The sequence below is a fragment of the Symsagittifera roscoffensis genome, chromosome 1 (assembly GCF_963678635.1).
Source record: "Symsagittifera roscoffensis chromosome 1, txSymRosc1.1, whole genome shotgun sequence".
NCBI classification, from domain to species: domain Eukaryota; kingdom Metazoa; phylum Xenacoelomorpha; order Acoela; family Convolutidae; genus Symsagittifera; species Symsagittifera roscoffensis.
In genome coordinates, this window is record NC_087062.1 from 17,603,059 (window position 1) to 17,620,803 (window position 17,745).

General features: G+C 40.4%; 1 protein-coding gene across 1 annotated transcript; it reads right to left on the reverse strand.

Moving 5' to 3' along the window:
* Positions 1-2: 2 nt before the first annotated feature.
* On the reverse strand, positions 3-7,199 carry LOC134857208 (heterogeneous nuclear ribonucleoprotein R-like). Its single transcript, XM_063873586.1, has 6 exons — positions 6,990-7,199; positions 3,246-3,824; positions 3,010-3,165; positions 2,620-2,940; positions 2,051-2,482; positions 3-733 (listed from the first exon to the last, which is right to left on the reverse strand). The coding sequence occupies exons 1-6, from the start codon at positions 7,194-7,196 to the stop codon at positions 188-190; spliced, it is 2,241 nt and encodes a 746-aa protein (XP_063729656.1). The 5' UTR covers positions 7,197-7,199; the 3' UTR covers positions 3-187.
* Between the last annotated feature and the right edge of the window lie 10,546 nt (positions 7,200-17,745).

The following is a 17,745-nucleotide window of genomic DNA, read 5'->3' on the forward strand; positions in this document are numbered from 1 at the left end:
CGAAATTTGAAAAATTAATTCAGACAAAATTGAGACGACTATAACTGGGAACAAGTCAAAAATCACAGCAAGTAAAAGAGAGTTCAACTACAACACAAGAAGAAGCCCGAGAGATCGGCATCTTCGTAATTTGTACTTTCATATAGTTTTAATGAGTAAAAACCTATTATTGCATCTGGGTTTTTAATCAAAATCGCGTGTAAGAAGCTCCAATTCGGGAACCCATTCCTCCTCGTGCTGGAGGTATCTGGGAATGCGCCATGCCTCCTCTTCTCATCTGTGGAGCTCCTCTGCCTCTTGTGAAACCTCCTTCGAACCCTTCCCCACCGCCACCACCTCCTCCGTACTCTCTAGAAATATCTCCGAATGAGGAAATTTCCCGCCTTGACGACATTGCACCTCCAATTTGTCTCATGGGTCTAGATATCGCGGCAGGCGGAACGCTTCTTTGCATTCCCATTGATCCAGTCATAGGCATCGATCTGGCACCAATGCCGCGGACGGAACGCTGACTTGGAGCCCCAAACTGCGAAAGACTAAAGGAGTCGTCTTCGTAAAATGGTTCCTGTTTCACTGGACGCATAAATGCTTCTCTCATAGGTTGCACTCTTCTGGCTGGGGGAGCAGCTTGAGGCATCAATTCACGGGTGGTCGCCATGGCGTAGGCCGAATCGTAAACCGTTGAAGGTCCACTGTACATTCTTTTCGGAGGACTCGCGCCCATGCTCAATGACTAAAATCAGAACAAAGTCAACACTCCTGGCCTATATTTATCTAACTAAAAATTTAAAGACCTGCTGCTATTGAATTTTACACCAAATACAAGGTTCTAATTTGTAATGCTAAAAAACTTGAAACAGTCCTTTCCAATTTAAACTTCAAATCTCAAGGACATCGCTGTCGGCCATCAACCACAGTGTACTAAAAAATAAGCAGAGCTAAAAGACAGTTGTTAAAAAGTCACCATACTCTAGGACACCAAAAAATCACCGACAATCTTAAAATTTAAACAAACAGCCAGTAAAAAGTAGGAAAAGAGTCAAAAACACAAGACAACAGAAAAAATAATTAGATTTATGAAGAACTTTCGAATCTCAAAGAAAAGAATAGGTGAGCTTAAAGCTCTTTGAATTTCTAGAGCAATTTATGATTGACACGTTTTTGATAAAAATTAACCCTATTTGAGAAAACTGGATCAATATCCAAAACTTTTATTTCGCTGAGAAATCTGAAAATTAAATTAATCTTTCGAAAGTAGAAGTCGATCACATTTTTGTGGCCTGTAGACTTTCTCCGTTAACAAAGGAAATGAACTGTACTTGAATAGACGCAAGGATAGCCGGTAACTAATCAAGTAGCACAGAATGTTCCGACCATAGTCTAAAAAAGACAAACAATTTTGTTGTCAAATTAGTGTCGTTTTTTTTTCTGCGTGATGTGATAAAAGGATCTGAACAAGGATCTGAACTGGAACTTGTTCGACATTCATAGTAAAATAGGCAAATTGGACAATTTTTTGTAGAAAAATGGTCAAGAAAACAAAAAAAATACCAAACGCGCTAAAAAAACTCCAAAAACAACTTTATTTAAGTAAAACTAAGTTTTCATGGCCTAGGTTAAGCAAAACTAGGCTATTGTAAGCCTGTTCGCTCGCACGATTCGCTCCAATTTAGACTAAAAATCAAAAATTTTAAACGAATCACGACTGAAAGTGCTTTAATATGATTACTTTGATAAACCGGATTAGCTCAATCTAACCTAATTTGAAATAGCTGAATCAATAGGTAGAATTTTCATTCCACTGTGAAATCTAAACTTATTCTTACTTTCGAAACTAGTAGTCGTTCATGTGTACCCTTTTGTAATTGGAGAGCACAATTTGTCTTCCTTTCAGAAAATCAATCTGAATAGAACATTTATAAGGAATCGAAAGTGAAACCTCGGAAAACCAAATTTGAGCGTGAAGAAATTTTAAACTTTTCAGAAAAACTCGGCATCAACAAATTTCTTCTTTTCGTTCATTGACACTTAATAAGGGTTCAAAACTCACTCTATTGAGTTCTTCATTGCGCCTCCTCAACATCATTAGTTCTTCCATTACCATCGATTCTCTTGGGGGAGGCATGGATGACATATACATTCCGTCGTCGAAATCTATTCCTCTGGCAGGTGGCGGAATTTGACGCATAAGTGGTGGTGGTGGTGCATGCATTTGCATTTTTCTTTTATTACCAAGTTGTGACCTCACATCGCCAGTTGGCCTCGCAGGCTGGTTGTTACCACCTCCAAGCATGGGCGGTCCACCAATTCTCCCAGCTAGAGTTGATTTTTTATTGATAAATTGTCGCGCGTCTACTCCCTGGCGCCGCATCTGATTTCCAGCGAAGCCTCCTCTTCCACCACCACCACCTCGGGAAAGTTTTCCTTTGTTGAGGAGCGCTTCTTTCTTCTTCGCAGCATATGCAGATAGAGGAACATTAAGCTGTGAAACAATAAAATCATCAAAACAAAGTCAACTAAACAGAATTGGAAGAACTCCAACAAATTTGATACTCTAGATGTAAATTCATCAAACCAAAATTTGACTTCATTTTGCATTAATATTTTTGAAATACTAACCAGTACAGTAATCTTGAGGTCTGCCAAGGTTTTTCCATTTTTTGCTGCAACTGCCTTCATTGCGCTCTCGTGGTCCTTGTAGTGAACATGCACATTTCTGGCACCCCTGGCGATCTTTTCAATCTCACCAAACTCGCTGAAACTCTCTTTGATCAAATCATCAGTCCACTTTTCTTTATCTATTTTCACTCCATCGCTTGATACTTTGACACTGGTTGCTTTTTTCATAGCTTCTTCATCTGGGTTCTCAGTTGGAATTGCCCAATCAGCTTTCGGTTTTTCAGACCAGCCCAGAGCCTTGGTATCGGCTTTTCTCAATTTCTGAAAAAATCAGGATGCAACCCCATGAAATGCCAAACAATTATTTTCGTTAGAAAAGAGACAGCTCACCCTGAGAGCATTAGATGCTTCGAAGTACGAGTCAAACTTGAGAAAACAAAAGCCGAGGTTGACCTCAGCATCCTCATTGTCAATTTGGAAGCTGACGGTCTCAAGTTTATCCACAATTTTCGAGAGATTTTCCTTTATCTGATCTTTCGTTTTTTCCTGCAATTAATTTACAAAAATGAGATCAATAAAATGACAATTTGAAGAAATTGTGTCCAACTAAGCGTCAATATATTTACCTTAGGGATATTTTTCAGATGTAATTTATTAAATTGAACTGAAAGTGCCACGTTCAATCGAACGCCAGGTCGCACTTGAAGCTTATTAAACTTTTCTATAGCTTTCTTGGCGTCTTCTTTATTGCAGAACGTAACAAAACCATGCCCTCTGTTATGATTTTTCTCTGTTGTCAATACTCGCAGCTCCCACAACTTCCCAACCGAACCAAATAACGGAATAAGAGAGTCTTCAAATATATCGCGTGGAATTCGATTCACGAACACTTCCGTACCGAGTCCAGGTTTCTCTTTTGACATTCCAGGAGGCGGTCCCCCGTATCGACGCAATCCTTCTGTTATTTCGTGCGAGTACCCAGTACTATCTAAAATCTGCTTAAGTTTCTCAGGGTCTGGTCCCGTTTTACTTTCATCGAATTTTCCGAAATCGAACTCCTTATTTGTTGTTGCTGCATTTGATGTGGTGGAAACACTTCCATTGACGGCTATAGGCTCTGCACTCGACTTTTCTTGCTCAGCTGTAACTTCATTGACGACTACATCGCCAACGTATTCATCAACAATCGGCATGAGATCATCGTCCTAAACCATTGTATACCAGATATTTTAGTATATTCAATTTTATTCACAGAGGCAGACAGGAATGGAAAAGAGAGCCACTAAGTCCAAAGAAAACGGAAGAAACCATAACTTCTAAATTTTGTCTGGAATGATATTTATTTGCGGACAACACGTCCAGAAACACAATGCGGAAAATTCAGAAATAAATGTTGAGCGAAAATAAAACTGTTGTCATAAAAAACTTTGAAATATAAATTCTATTCTGAAAATTTTAACGTTTTGTGAAATCCGGAGGAAAGCATACAAATTATGATTCCCGTGAACGATCCAAATTAAGTTATTGAGACGATAAATTACAAGCCGAAATAATTTAGGCTGAGAAAAAAGTAATTTAAGCACATAAAAAATTTAAAAAGGAAAACATACGAAGTCAAGATTAATAAAATCACAAATTGCAGGAGTAAATGAAAACAGAAACAGCAAATACAATGAAAACTGGTAAAGCAAAAAATATAAAATGTGGCAACTAAGCCGACAAAACTTAAGCAGACAAATAATAAGACAACATTTTTTTTGAAACGGAAAATTTCTCGTTTGAAAAAAAAACAGGTCCACGTCAGATTGTTAACCCGAAAAATTGTGACGTTGCTAGCCAAAAAAGTCTTTATTCAGATTTAATAACGCTTGATAATCGCAAGCTCAATTAACAAACTCCTGGATCAAGGCGAAGCGGAGTTCTAAAGTAACCACAGAGACGATGTGGAGCTACGCAACACTTGCGATGCACGAAAACATATTGTGCTACAACATAGTGCATGAAAAAAAAACAGAAGTCAAAAATTATTCTGATAAATTATGTTGGAAAAAATAAATTACGTGAAAAAATAACTTGACATAAGTTGAAAAACTCTTAACTACATAACTTCATATTTGTATCGGATGAGGTTCATAAAGAGGCCTTAAAAATGAAAGTCATTTACCGAGCGGCATCAAAGGAGACAAACTTGGGGTCGAAACCTGTTTAGCCGCGAACAAAACTGTTGTTATAAAAAATCATTTTTTACGGCCCATCTGAACTGAAATACAATCCCAAACGGATATATTTTGCTCTTGAAATTACGCAAAAAAGTCTACTAAGTCGATACAACATAAACTAAAACTGATTAAATATTAAAAAGGAGACTGTTTGAATACAACCCCATATAACGTGAAAACTCTTGGAATACAACCCGCCCATGCTTTTAAAAGTAAACGAGTGAAAAACTACCAAATAAAAAACGGCGTTTAAAAAACGGAAAAAGAACTGACAGAACAAAAAAACTTTTTTTGAAAAGAAAATAACTGCCTGAAACGGGTTTGGACTAATTACTACCCAAGTATCTTCTAGAGAAAGATACTACTTAGGTTTTTTTACGGGAAAAAAGTCGAGTACCCGATTGCAATACCCTTGCTTACCCCAAGGGTAAACAATATAACTTGAAAAAAATAGACACCCCACTCACTTCACATAATTGGTTGAAGCTTCATAGAAATAGGTTTCAAAAATAGGGAGCTCTCAATCGAAAATATGCTTTAGAAGACTTCTTTCAAAAAAATTTCTAACAATTTTTGTCATCAGCCGAAAAAATCGTATCAAAAAAATTGGCCTAAGAACGACGTCGAAAAGTTTTGAGCAATTGCGTTACAGCAGACAAGTTCTATCATTTTTTTTTTCAAAATTTTTTTAAAGAGCGCAGATACAAATCTAAAATCTTTGAATTATGCAGTGACATCTACAAACTCTTTCAAAAACAAAACTTACAAAAATGTTAAAATTAAAGCGCGAAAGCCATTGCCATACAGTTTCTTTTTTTTCAAAACCTTTGTTTATCTGTCAAAATTGTTTAGTATAAGCAAAGCATCACCTTGAAGATTATGCGCTTCAGCAAACTACATAAAAGCATAAAAATAAATTCCAAAAACTGCATCATAGAAAAAAACTGAAATCAATACAGCAAACAGTAAAACAATTTTTGATAAATCAATTTAGCCAAAAAGCATTTACAAATATAAAGAAAACAAAAATCTCATATGTATGCAATTCTTATTCTTAACATAGCTAACTGACAGTACACATCTGTACACAATGCACATCTGTATGAATGCCATACAGCTTCTTTTTTCAAAACCTTTGTTTATCTGTCAAAAATGTTTTGTATAAGCAAAGCACCACCTTGGAGATTCATCGCTTCAGCAAGCTACATAAAAATAAATAAATAAATTACAAAAACTGCATCATAGAAAAAAACTGAAATCAAAATAGTTACAGCATAACAATTTTTGCGAATTCAATTTAGCCAAAAACATTTTAAATTAAAAAAAAAAAATCTCATATGTATGCAATTCTTAACATAGCCAACTGACAATTGGAAAAGAGTAATGAACGCAAGTGAAGAGAAAAAAAACATTGACTTTATTAAATAAATCTAAACTTTCGAATTTCAAAGAAAAATTAGATGCCTTTTAAGATCTTTGAATTTCTAGAACGATTTATACCGATGAATCGATGTGCATTTTAGGACTTTTTTCCCTGAAAAAAAAAAACTACTTAAAAAATCACCAAGACCTATACAAGAGTCTTCACTGTGTTCATTACTCTTAATTAAGGCTTTAAAACTAGCATATATTTGATTTAAAAAAACAGATAGGAAAACAAATCGACCACATATGAGACAAAGCCAGCCAGCCGAAAAAAAGAGTAAATGAAAACTTCTTTATCATCTCACCTGTTTAAGGTGAAAAACAGTAAGTTGAAAAAATTGAAAGAACCTCTTATAAAGGAAAGTTACAAGAAGGTCCACCCAAAACTCGAACTAACTTCATATGTCGGACAACTCCGACTCGCTACTTTTAGGCTATCTGAGCACTGTCACGGCAATTTGAATTCAATTATGAAACAAATTGAACGCAACCGTTTTCAAGCAACCGTATTCTAGCAACCATTTGCAATATTTGCTAAAAGCAAGGGTAACAACTGATACATTTATGTTCTATTTATAATTGCTTTAATCACCCAACCACAACGTTTAATTATACTTCTGAATGTTCCGACTGCCCTCAGTCATCGCTTTTCGTTTGAAAAAAATCGTTTGGTACGTATTTGGCATAAACGATAAGGAGCTGGTTTTGTGTTAGTTTTTTCCTTACACTAATATTTTTCGCTCCAGTTGATTTTATTTTTTCGATGCACTCGAGAGCACCTGCTTCATCCATTGCAGCAAACTTTCCCAGGATAGGACCACTCAACTCTTCGACATATCCATCCTGCATCAGGCAGTCGAGTGCTTCTGCCGTTACGGCAGTCACGCCCAGTGAAAGCAATGCATCGAAGTTTTCTGTAGGCTCATAAGACATTTTTTTTCTGAAAAGAGACCTCAAAATTGAGTGCGTGCCGCAAATCAAATTTAACAAAACTTCATTTCCTAGTTTGCCTGGACCACAAGCTTGTCTTGGATCAAATGAATTAAGAATGTTGGTAATTTGATATTCAATTATTTCAATTTTCTGTACCTTAAAAACAACTATGGAAAATATTATTGAAAGGGCCTTTCTTTAGGACTTCAAATTTAGCAATTTAATTTCCAAAATAGTTTAGGCTACTGAAATATTTGTTCAACTACAAACCACTAGCAATTAGACTTGATGAGACGCCGTCAGAATTTCTACTCCTTACTTTTATTCATTCTTTATTTACATCTGCAATTTTTCTTATCTTTACGGAGAAAGTATGAGGTAATTGACTTCTGCAATTTCTTTTACTATCACAGTTACTTATTCCGAGAGAGAGAGAGAGAGAGAGAGAGAGAGAGAAAGAGAGAGAGAGAGAGAGAGAGAGAGAGAGAGAGTTTAAGCTTCTGTGTTTTACACAGGTGTTTGCACCCATTACTTGACGGCTGACTTTCTGCACCGGGTTGCAATGTCCACAGTTGCATATAAAAGCCCAGGAACACAAGTTGACTTTAGAGTAATCTTTGTAGAAGTAATTCAAGTATAATTTTGTAAGGTATGGTTTGTCAATTTGTTGACTAGTTCTTTTCCAAAAATTGTCGTCAGCCTTTCTTGTTCGAGTTTTTGTTATCGATGTTGGATCATTTTGTCTTGTTAATAGAAGATCGTCATTGAGTTTTGTATTAGACTATATCGGTAGTTTGATGTTGTAGCTGCCTTTCAACATTGATACTAGCATTAACAGATCATGTAGTTCAAAGTAATACGATAATGGAAGCAGTCTCAGTTCAGTTAGTCTTTGTTTATAGCTCCTATCCCAATTGCCCATTATCCAGATAGTTGCTTTCCTTTGGACACGTTCTATTTCAGATTTGTTCGCCAACCAGGCTGGTGATGCATAACTTATTACAGGTATTACATATCCTACGTACGCATTGAGTTTAGTGTTTTCAGCAGCAAGAGAGATGTTTCTTTTCAGGAAGTAGAATTCTTTCCAAGCTTTATTACACCTATTATCGACATTAGGTTTCTATGATAGTTTGCTGGCCATGATTAATCTAAGGTCTTTTGTTGGGTTTTTTCAGAAAGCTGTTTTGAATTACGCCTTTTTTCTGTTTTATTGGTAAGAAAAAGCATTTGCCATCGTTTAATTTCAATTTATTAGCATTGCACCAATCTTCCACTATCAATAGATCTTTTTGCATGCTTTCTGGCATCGAAGTTACACGCTTGAAATCATCCGCATAACTGAACGCTTCACATTCTGTCATTTCCTTCGGTAGGTTGTTCACATATATCATGAAAAAAGCGGGCCGAGTAAGGAATCTTGAGGTAGACCACTAGTGACAGGTACTGTTTCAGAAATGCAGTCATTTACTTTAACATACTGTTGGCGGTCAGATAAGTAACTAGCAACTAATTGAAAAAAAAATACCTCCAATGTCTAATTTTTCAACTTTTTGGAGCACCAAGTCGGGTGGAACACTTTGGAAAGCTTTTTTGAAGTCAAGGTATAACACAAAAAGTTCGTGTTCCTTTTCATCGTATTTTTTGTATAGAAGGTCTAAAAACAAAAGTATTTGAGTAACAACTGACCGATGTCTTCTAAATCCGTGTTGCGATTGGTGTAGTTGATTTTTTACATGTCATACAATTCATCAAAAATAAGTTTTTCCAGGACTTTTGATATGCTGCAGAAAAGACTTATGGGTCGGTACTGTTCAATAATTGCTGTTCTCGTAAAGTTGATAGATTTTTGAGCACTGTGTTTCCTATTCAGTCTGGGCCGCATGCCTTATTTGTTTGTAGCTTTGTCAAAACTTTCCTAATATTCATTTCATTGATCTCGATTTTATTGAATCTTTGTCTATCGTAACAAGTTTGCGTTATTTGATTATTTTTAAGGAACACAAAAGAAAAAGGTCACTGAAAAATTTACATTTTCGCTCGTCCTCATTTGTTTTCTGATTTCTGTAAGTCATAGTCACGCAGTACCTGCTGCTTTTGAGAATCGATTTAAAATCTTCGACCTCGACAAATTTTACTTTCAAACTCTGCTTGATCTTCGTTTAGCGACATTTTCAGTCTCTTCTCCATTTTCTTAAGTTTGATAAATCTATTGAGAGAAGATTTTTTCGACATTTTCCGTTTAAAAGCTGATATCATTTCAAGTGAAAAATTTATCATAAGGCCGTGAAAACAAGTAAACGATTGATTTTTTTTTCAAAATGTTTCGATTTACGACTAAAAAAATAAACAACTTAAATCAAAATTTTCCAAAAAAAAAGTGCTGAAACTTGACTGACTGGATACTAAATAGGAAAATTGTGTTTATTCGTTAAGCCCACGCATCTGAATTGAAGGCACGCCTAACTTAGCTCAAAATCATTTTATTTTTTGGCCAGCTACCGTCAACTACTCTTTTCCCTATTCCCTCATATCCAAAACAACCATCGCTTTTCAATAAGTGTTTCTGTCGATTTGTTTGATACAAACTATTCAAAGAGGAGAGAACTTTTTGAACTACAAACAGCTACAACTTTTTGAACTACAAACTTTTGAATAGATTGTCACAAACAGCAAGTCTCTCGTTGAGAAAACAAGAAGCAAGCTCGGCAATTAAAAAAAACTGTTACTAATAATGCAGGCAACTTTGGACTTGCTCACATATTGGAACTCAATTTTAGTCAAAACTCATCAATGGGTCAGGAGTTTTCTAACTGTAAAAAAATATTTAATAAAACAACCTGCAGAAAAAGAAGAACTAAAAACATAATTTCAATGAGCCAACTTTCATTCCGTTGTCTCTTCGATGCCAACGAGAAAGAAGCTTTCATACAAGTTGCCCATGTCAACCATTTTTTAAAAGAATTCAAGGAACTGACCCAAATTTCACAAATCTCTGTTTGATGAGATCTGTGAAGTCTAAAAATTTTGTTTGCCATGTTTTTTTGTTTTGTTATCAAATATTTTTTTCTAAAATTTTTTTTCTCCAAAAGAGCTAACTTATTTGATTTTAAAAAATAAATCTGACGAAATTCATCTGACAAAATGATGGTTTGTTGTAAAAAAAATTATCGGAAAACTTTTTTGTTTAAGACAAGGATAGCCGGTTAGTTTGCAAGTAGCCCACAATGTTCCGACCACAGTCTTGGAAAAACACAAGAATTTTAAATTGCAATCTGAAGTCATTTTTAAGCGTGATGTCATAAAAAGATCCTAATAAAAACTGGAGGTAAGGCTTATTCGACAGTCTTAATGAAATCAACAAAATGAAAAAAAAATGCAAAAAAATAACAAGAAAAAATCGAAGAGAACAATCAATCTTTTTTTGCAGTTTTGGAACCTGATCTAAACTACATTTTATTATTGGATAAATAAGACATTTTATCACTATAAAATATTTATTATTAACCAATCATATTCCATCTAACTAACAACCCACTTATTTGTAAAGGCTGAAATTACTTGTAATTTCAGCACCAGAGAGATTTGAATTTAATGTAACATTCGTCTACTACAGTCACACATGAGGCTTAAGAAAAATAGGCCCTATAACTATTGGCTCAGGAGTCAGGGACACTATCTCTTGTGTTTTTCCGCCTCAAATCAGTCGGAGCCAATTCGGTTCGCTTGTGACATGAGACTACGACCCGTTACAGCTTAAAGGCTACTACTAAAATATCCCCCCACTCTAGAATTAAGAACGTCCCCATACTTAGGTCTCTAGATACCCAAAATACATGAACGCCGTTAAAAACCGGGTTGGAACAATCCGTTAGGTTACTTTTTATTAGACAGTGTGACTTTGATCCATTTCAGATGGATCAACCTAAAACTCGCCTTACCTCAACATAACAATCATAAAACACACTCTAGAAATTTAAATTAAGGACTCACATGTTGATGCGCTCAAGCACAGGAAGTAATTAAATGGGTGAGCAACTCTAGAATTAACTAAGGTAACTAGATAAGTTCAATGTTTATCAGTTTGAATGGTAAGGGTAAGTTTGAACTCAAGAACGAAGTTTTATGTGGACCATTGGGACACTCAAGCTGTCCACCCTTCCGTCGAAGGTTCACTCTGGTCCAGTTCGAATAATTGCTCTCTCGGGAATACTCTGTCTTCTATTTCAGATAGGACAGCTCTACTCTTGTTCACTATGATGGAAATTGCGAATAGCAATTTCCCACTCGTTTTTTTCTGACAACTTTCCCGCAATTGTTCTAAAATTGTTCTCTTTTCCTTCTTTGATTTTCAGTTCTCGCGAGAAAATCGTGCATGACATGTTCCATTCGAAAATTTAAAAATTTAAATTTCACTCCAAAATCAAGTGTTTTCTGCTCTTCTCAAGGTCAAACTTCCAAATATGACCGACTGGCACATACTCCCCGGACTTGAGATCGATGTCCTCATCGCGCGCTGTCTTCTGCCAGTGAGTCCCAGAAAAACCGAGTGTTGCTCAAGATACAGTGCCAGTGGTCATTTACAGAAGTTTGCAGCAGATTTAAGATTATCTACACCCCAAAATTCACGACCATTTAAAATTTTCACACTATTGCTAAACAGCAACCAAAATCTGCATTTACCTGCACCTTTGAATTTTCGCTTTTCAAGCCAATCACTTAAAAATCTCTTTTGTCCTATTCAATCAGGAAATTGTCATGCAGCATTTCGATTTATATAATAGATATAGTATATTAGTAACAATATTTGCTTTGTTAAAATTTCTTTTTCGTGAATCCAAGTTTCACTCGGATTCACACTCAAGCCTCCTTTCCCTCTCAAGACTCAAGATCCATCCGATTTGCCCATTCATCTCGTACTCTTCGCCTTGGAGGTACTGCATCCTGAAGTGCTAGATGCGGCAAACTGTCTCAACAGTTCCTCTTCATCATCGGAACTAATCACAATCTCCTCCCAAGCCTTCAGCTGTTCATAGGATCGCATCCATTCTCTCTGCTCCTGCAATCTCTTTGCTTGGTTGGGTAGTGCCTTCACCCTAGCTTCTCGGTTCAAGCAAAAGGAGTTGTGCAGGCTCAAGCTCACGTTCTTCGCCAGGTCTTCCTCTAGTATCGACTCCCTCGCTTTGGTATTGTCTCTAGACATCTTACCCACTCTCTTCCATCCCGTCGTGATCGCATTACGATGGGATAGCAGGGGTCTCTTGAAAGCTTCCGGCCCAATCTCGGCCTGGAACTGTCGATACTCCTTTTGATGTTTTCTCATGTGATCTTTCGTTGCCCTGTACAGCCAAGACGTCAGTGTCGCCCGAAACCATGGAAAGTACCTCAAGCGACTCCATACGTGCCTGACTTCCGTCGGTATGGCGAATACTTTGCACGCAGTCTCAAACAACTCAAGTCTCCTGCTGTAGTCTATCGCGTATATTGACTCAGCCGTTGGCGTCGTCGCCTCCCGATACTTCGTTATATTCTCTTCTATCCATCTCAGAGCTAACATCGTACTCACTACTAAGAGCGTCACCTTCTGCCGGTGATCCGGTAGTCCGATCGACCGAATCTCTTCCACATCCCACACCAGGCAAAGGTTCTTGTGATCTGGATACCACACCGTTTGTGCCAAACAGTGGCATGGGCATTCCCCATGAGAGATCTCAATGCTCCTGAGATTACGCTCCCCTGAGGCTTCCAAGAGAGGCTCAAGCTCCATCATTCTCTCGTGCATCGTGTCATTGTCTTCCAGGTTTGGAGTACTTCCCACAGATTTCCCGATCACGTTTTGTCTCTCGTGATCGCTTGTGTTTTCTCTTTCCAACTTCAGAAGATCTTCTCCCCAGATTTCGCTTAAGTCATCTCTCAATTCTTTTGGTACTGTCCCTTTGATTTTTCTCAACAACTTGTGCGAGTGATGCGACATCCGAGCCAACCTCACGCACTTGGGCACTGAGAAGGCCTTGTCCACCAGTATTCTCTGGCTGGATACTTCCACCATCGCCATGTGTAGCGGGTAGTGACTTCCGCACAAGTTGGCCATCATTGACCCTATCAGCGATTTCGCGTTCAATGGCAAGCCATAAGCTTCGCTCAGGGGAAATCCCATTTCCGCCTCAAGACCAACTTTCCAGCTCCGGATGTGTTTTTGAGTCACCTGCAACACCCCGGGCCATGATTCTACGCTCAACGCCGTCACTAAATGATGCTCAGACTCCAGTCTCTCCAGTGCCTGCAGACCACACATTCTCGAGAAGAATCCGAGAGCTGTCGCTATATTCACCGTGGTTCTCGCGTAACATTCCGCTATTATTTGCACTTCACTTTTCTCCCTTTCTGTGATGTCTTCGAACCAAGTGACCAGGTCTTCTTTTTGAAACGACAGTATCCTGACGCAAGACCGTCCATCGCAGATGTGCTCTCCGTTCCCACACGTCGAATCCAGACAGCTACCCGGCTCCAATTTCTTTGCTGACCCGGGGTCGCTCGTCCTTTCGCTTGGCTCTTGCATCTGGGGTGTGATTAGCTTATGTAGCACACTCAACTTCGCCAGATCTTCATCTTCCGTTGGGGCTAACCTCACTCGCTCGGTGGTTTCCTCGATTAGACTCGCATGGGGATGTGGACACCAGGAGGGTCTTAGTAGCTTCCATATCACTCCCAAGTTCGTGGTTAACAAGCCATTTCCACCGCCCATGTTCACTTCAACTCTCTTGTTTGAGCGCGGTATGCTTATCACCTCTGGTGTTTTCTCAAGAATCAGTCCCAGGCTCGGCCCCTCTTTCTCCACCGCGTCTATCTCCATTATCCTTTCTGTCCAAAACTTCAGTAGCTCCGCTACCTCATGGTTTCTGTGGGCTCCTCCAGCTTCCGAGTCTAAGAAGGGATTGTAGGCTATTCCCATCACTCCAGACACATATTGGTATTCCCCCTTCTCACTGAGTCCCGAGTACTGTTCTGACGAGGCCAGGTTACGGTGAACATCATGTTCTTCCTCGAAATTCTTATTAGAGAACCTCCGTACCTCGTCCAGCTTTCGATGGTTCTCTAAGGATAGTCTGGAACCATCTTCTTTCTCTATTCCTGTACTCTGATATACGTTCAAGATGATCGTTGAGACTCTTCTCTCCATGGTTTTGCTTCCACTTGCTCTCTGGTGGCATGCCAGGATGGTGCTATCAGACATCATTGACATTGTCCATCTCAAGAAACATGTGGCATCTTTTCTCCTAGCCAGGCTCAAGCCTGAATTGTCCCTGGCCACGTGTTGCATCAGTGCCTGATACACCTCTAGCTTCTTGCTTCCCAACTTCAGCCTGTCATACGAGGTCAATGTCTCCAACTCTATTCCCACCAGACTCCAGGTGAACATTAATTGTCCCGCAGTTCTAACGAAGGGATTCGCCATTAGTGGCGGTGCTGATGAGGATGTTCTCATCGCCTCTTCAAAATGATCCTTCAACAAACTCTGCCAGGACCTCTTCAGATGACTTGCCATCTCTATCTTATTAACCTCGGCTTTTTGCTGGGTGGCCCAATTGCGTCGCCTGCGAGCTATTCCACTGTCCAACTTCTTCAAGCAGTCCTCCATTTCCTTCAATGTTTCGAGGGCCACCCACCACGTCCGGGAAGTGTTCCTCGTCTTGTTCCTCTCCAATAGATCACTCGTCACTTGTTTGCCCATGTCCTGATGTGCCTTCGAGATCCATTCTTTGCCGATCTCCACTTCCCCTACCTGTCCGTTCGTTGAACCTCTCTTCACGTTTACCTTCTGAGGCTTGAAGTCTTCTTCTGACGTCGAACTGGTGGAAACCTCTATTTCCTTTTCTACTTCAAGTGGTTTCCTGAGCTCCGAGCTGTTCTTGTATGCCGCCGTCTTGCATCGGGCCAAAACGATGGGCGCCGTCTCTCTCAAGTTTCCTTCCGAAACAGCATCCACTGAAGGACTACCCCATCCTTCCACTTCTCTCTTCCTCTTGCGAGTCTTCACCTCTCTGCTCGAGGGTGTTGTGGCTATCATCATTGATTCGACCTCTCCATCCACTCCTTCCAACTCTTGCCTCCCCCTGCTCGAGCCTTAAGGATATTAGTACTTTTAATCATATTACTAGTCCCAACCTTATCCCTTTTTATATCATCAACCATTTTATCCACAGTTTTTTGTTTCAGAGTAGAGCTGTCCTCACATTTCTCTTTTCTAGTCTTCGATCGTGCGTTCCTCAGCTCCACTAGCTTGTTCAGCAGCTCTTTTCTTGCTTTCTCATCCAGGCCCGTTCCTATCAGGAGCGGTTCCCCGAATCTCACTACTGCGTCCCACAGTTCCTTCTTGAACTTGTCCAGCGTCGTCTCGCTGCCCACTTCTCGATTGAATTCCTCCAGGAACTCCTGCCAAGCGTCATCCTCGAGAGATCCCAAGAATATGTCCCTGTTCCCTTCGAACGTGTTCTTCCCCCTTTCCTCCGAGCTCAAGAGTAACATCCCCATATTGAAGGTCTCACCTGCCAATGGCAACTCTAGGTTCTTCCGCGGAGACGGAATCAGGGGTGGTGTGGCAGTATCTGCCCAATTCTCCTCGCTCAAATCCTTCAACAGCTCTTGAGTGGTGAGCTCCTCCCCTGATTGCCCTGGTTCAGGCGTATTCCCCACTTCCATGTCTTCACCAGCTTCACTGAGAGTTTCATCCATACTCTCTTCTTCTGACTCATGTCTCCTTCTCTCGAGAATTTTCTTAAATCGGTCCTCGACGGGTCCGCTCCTGTTGTCTCCAGGTGCGTCCACGGACAGTGGTGATGGTGTCGCGGGATCCAGCTTTTTGTATTCCGTCAGTGCTACGTGCAGTTGACCTGCTGCATCTAGTTCTGTTCCTTCCTGTCTTACTTCCACCTGTTCCAAGCCATAGGGCGCCTTATATTTTCTCGTGGCAAATTTCATGTCGTCCACCAGTGCGACGTGCCCCTCCATCACGATCATCCTGCCATCATCCCATATGGGCAACATGTTCTCAAGTTCTTCCTTCTCAAGAGTTCTCAAGACCTTCCTCACCTCATACCCTGGGGGCTGCGAACCTCTACTCTTTTTCGCTTGCGTCGTCCACGAGTTTACCTTCATCTCGCTGGTGTGGAAGTAGACCGCCGCCGTGTAGCCAATGAACAGGGGGTCCCAGCCATCAGTGAAATCCTTCTGCATTTCCTCCGCCGTCATCCTCGCCATTATGGAGGGAACTACCAAGGGACTATTCATTCCTAAGGTCATCCTCCTGACTGTCGGGAACTCAGGCATGGTGGCTGGTAGGATTTCTTTCTCCATTATGGCCTCCAGCTCCCTCTTGACTAGTGCAAAGCACTCCTTCCAGGCGGGGATTCTCAAGACTTCTCGTCCGTTGGCCGTCAATGGGTTTAGGTTCCAAAACTTTGGATACATTTCAATGGGGCCCTCTCGCTTGCCTCCCATTCTACATTGCATTTGTCCCCTGAAGTTGCACACCATCATCTCGGCATCTTTCACTTTTCCGAAGAGTACCGTGTTGCTCATACGCGCCCTGAGCACCTCCTGCTGACACCAATTCAGCGCTGTACCATCCAGTACGCTGATGAGACTCAAGTGCGTCACCGAGTGACGATACGTTATCACCAGGGGATCTGGAAACGCGTACGTCACTGCTGGACCATAGATGCAGGTCACCACCTCCTCTAGACCCCGGATTATCCCCATTGGGTCCGACCTCATTGCCAGGCACAGGTCCGTCAACAGAGGCATCCCTCTGTTCGCCTTCTCCCATTCTTCTCTCGAGGTTGGGTTCTCATCTTCACCCGTCATGTATCGATTCTGCATCATGAGGTATTGCACCAGCAGTGTCTTCAACCCTGCGGCACACTTGTAGGAGCTGGTTTCAGTGCTCGTGTGGACTCTCCCCATAGACAGAGGTTCTCCATATTCCATTAACCGATGAAACGACACCAATTCCCCATGGGTCAAGAGTATTAGTGCCAGATACCCATCAACTCGAAGTGTCTCCACTCCTCGACTAAACATGTATGCTGGGCCCATGTTGAACAAGTATCTGGGGTAAACCAAATACAGAGCCAAAAGCAGGCTGATGGACATGCCCAGTATCTCCTGTACGAAGGCTCCGAAGATAGTCGCCGTGGTGCCGAACACTCCTGCCAAGAATTCTCTCTCCCAGCAAGGACTCAAGAACTTGAGAATCTCGTAATCTCTCCTAGTCTTCAATTCGCCGTTGGCGTGCTCTCTCCAAAATCCTCCGATCGTCACTTCATTGGCGGCCGAGACAAATCTAACCACCGTCATGTCTCTCGTTTCCGCTAGCTCCAGTTGCTTCTCTAGAAAACTCCAGATTTGTTTCACGAGGAGTGGTGCTTCCTCCCTCGTCTTATTCGTGACGTTCTCCAGCCTTGGTGTCAGGAATGGCCACCAGCCATTCTCTTGAGTCAAGCGATATTTCATCGATTCTAACTGTTTCTCCGTCTCGACCACATTTCTT

What these genes read in the sequence shown, in the direction of transcription:
- LOC134857208 (XM_063873586.1), bottom strand. Translation starts at nt 7,196, where the DNA reads ATGTCTTATGAGCCTACAGAAAACTTCGATGCATTGCTTTCACTGGGC. An exon ending in CTGGAGCGAAAAATATTAGT is followed by an intron (nt 3,825 to 6,989) that starts GTAAGGAAAAAA and finishes ACAATGGTTTAG; the next exon opens with GACGATGATCTCATGCCGAT. An exon ending in AAGCATCTAATGCTCTCAGG is followed by an intron (nt 2,941 to 3,009) that starts GTGAGCTGTCTC and finishes TGATTTTTTCAG; the next exon opens with AAATTGAGAAAAGCCGATAC.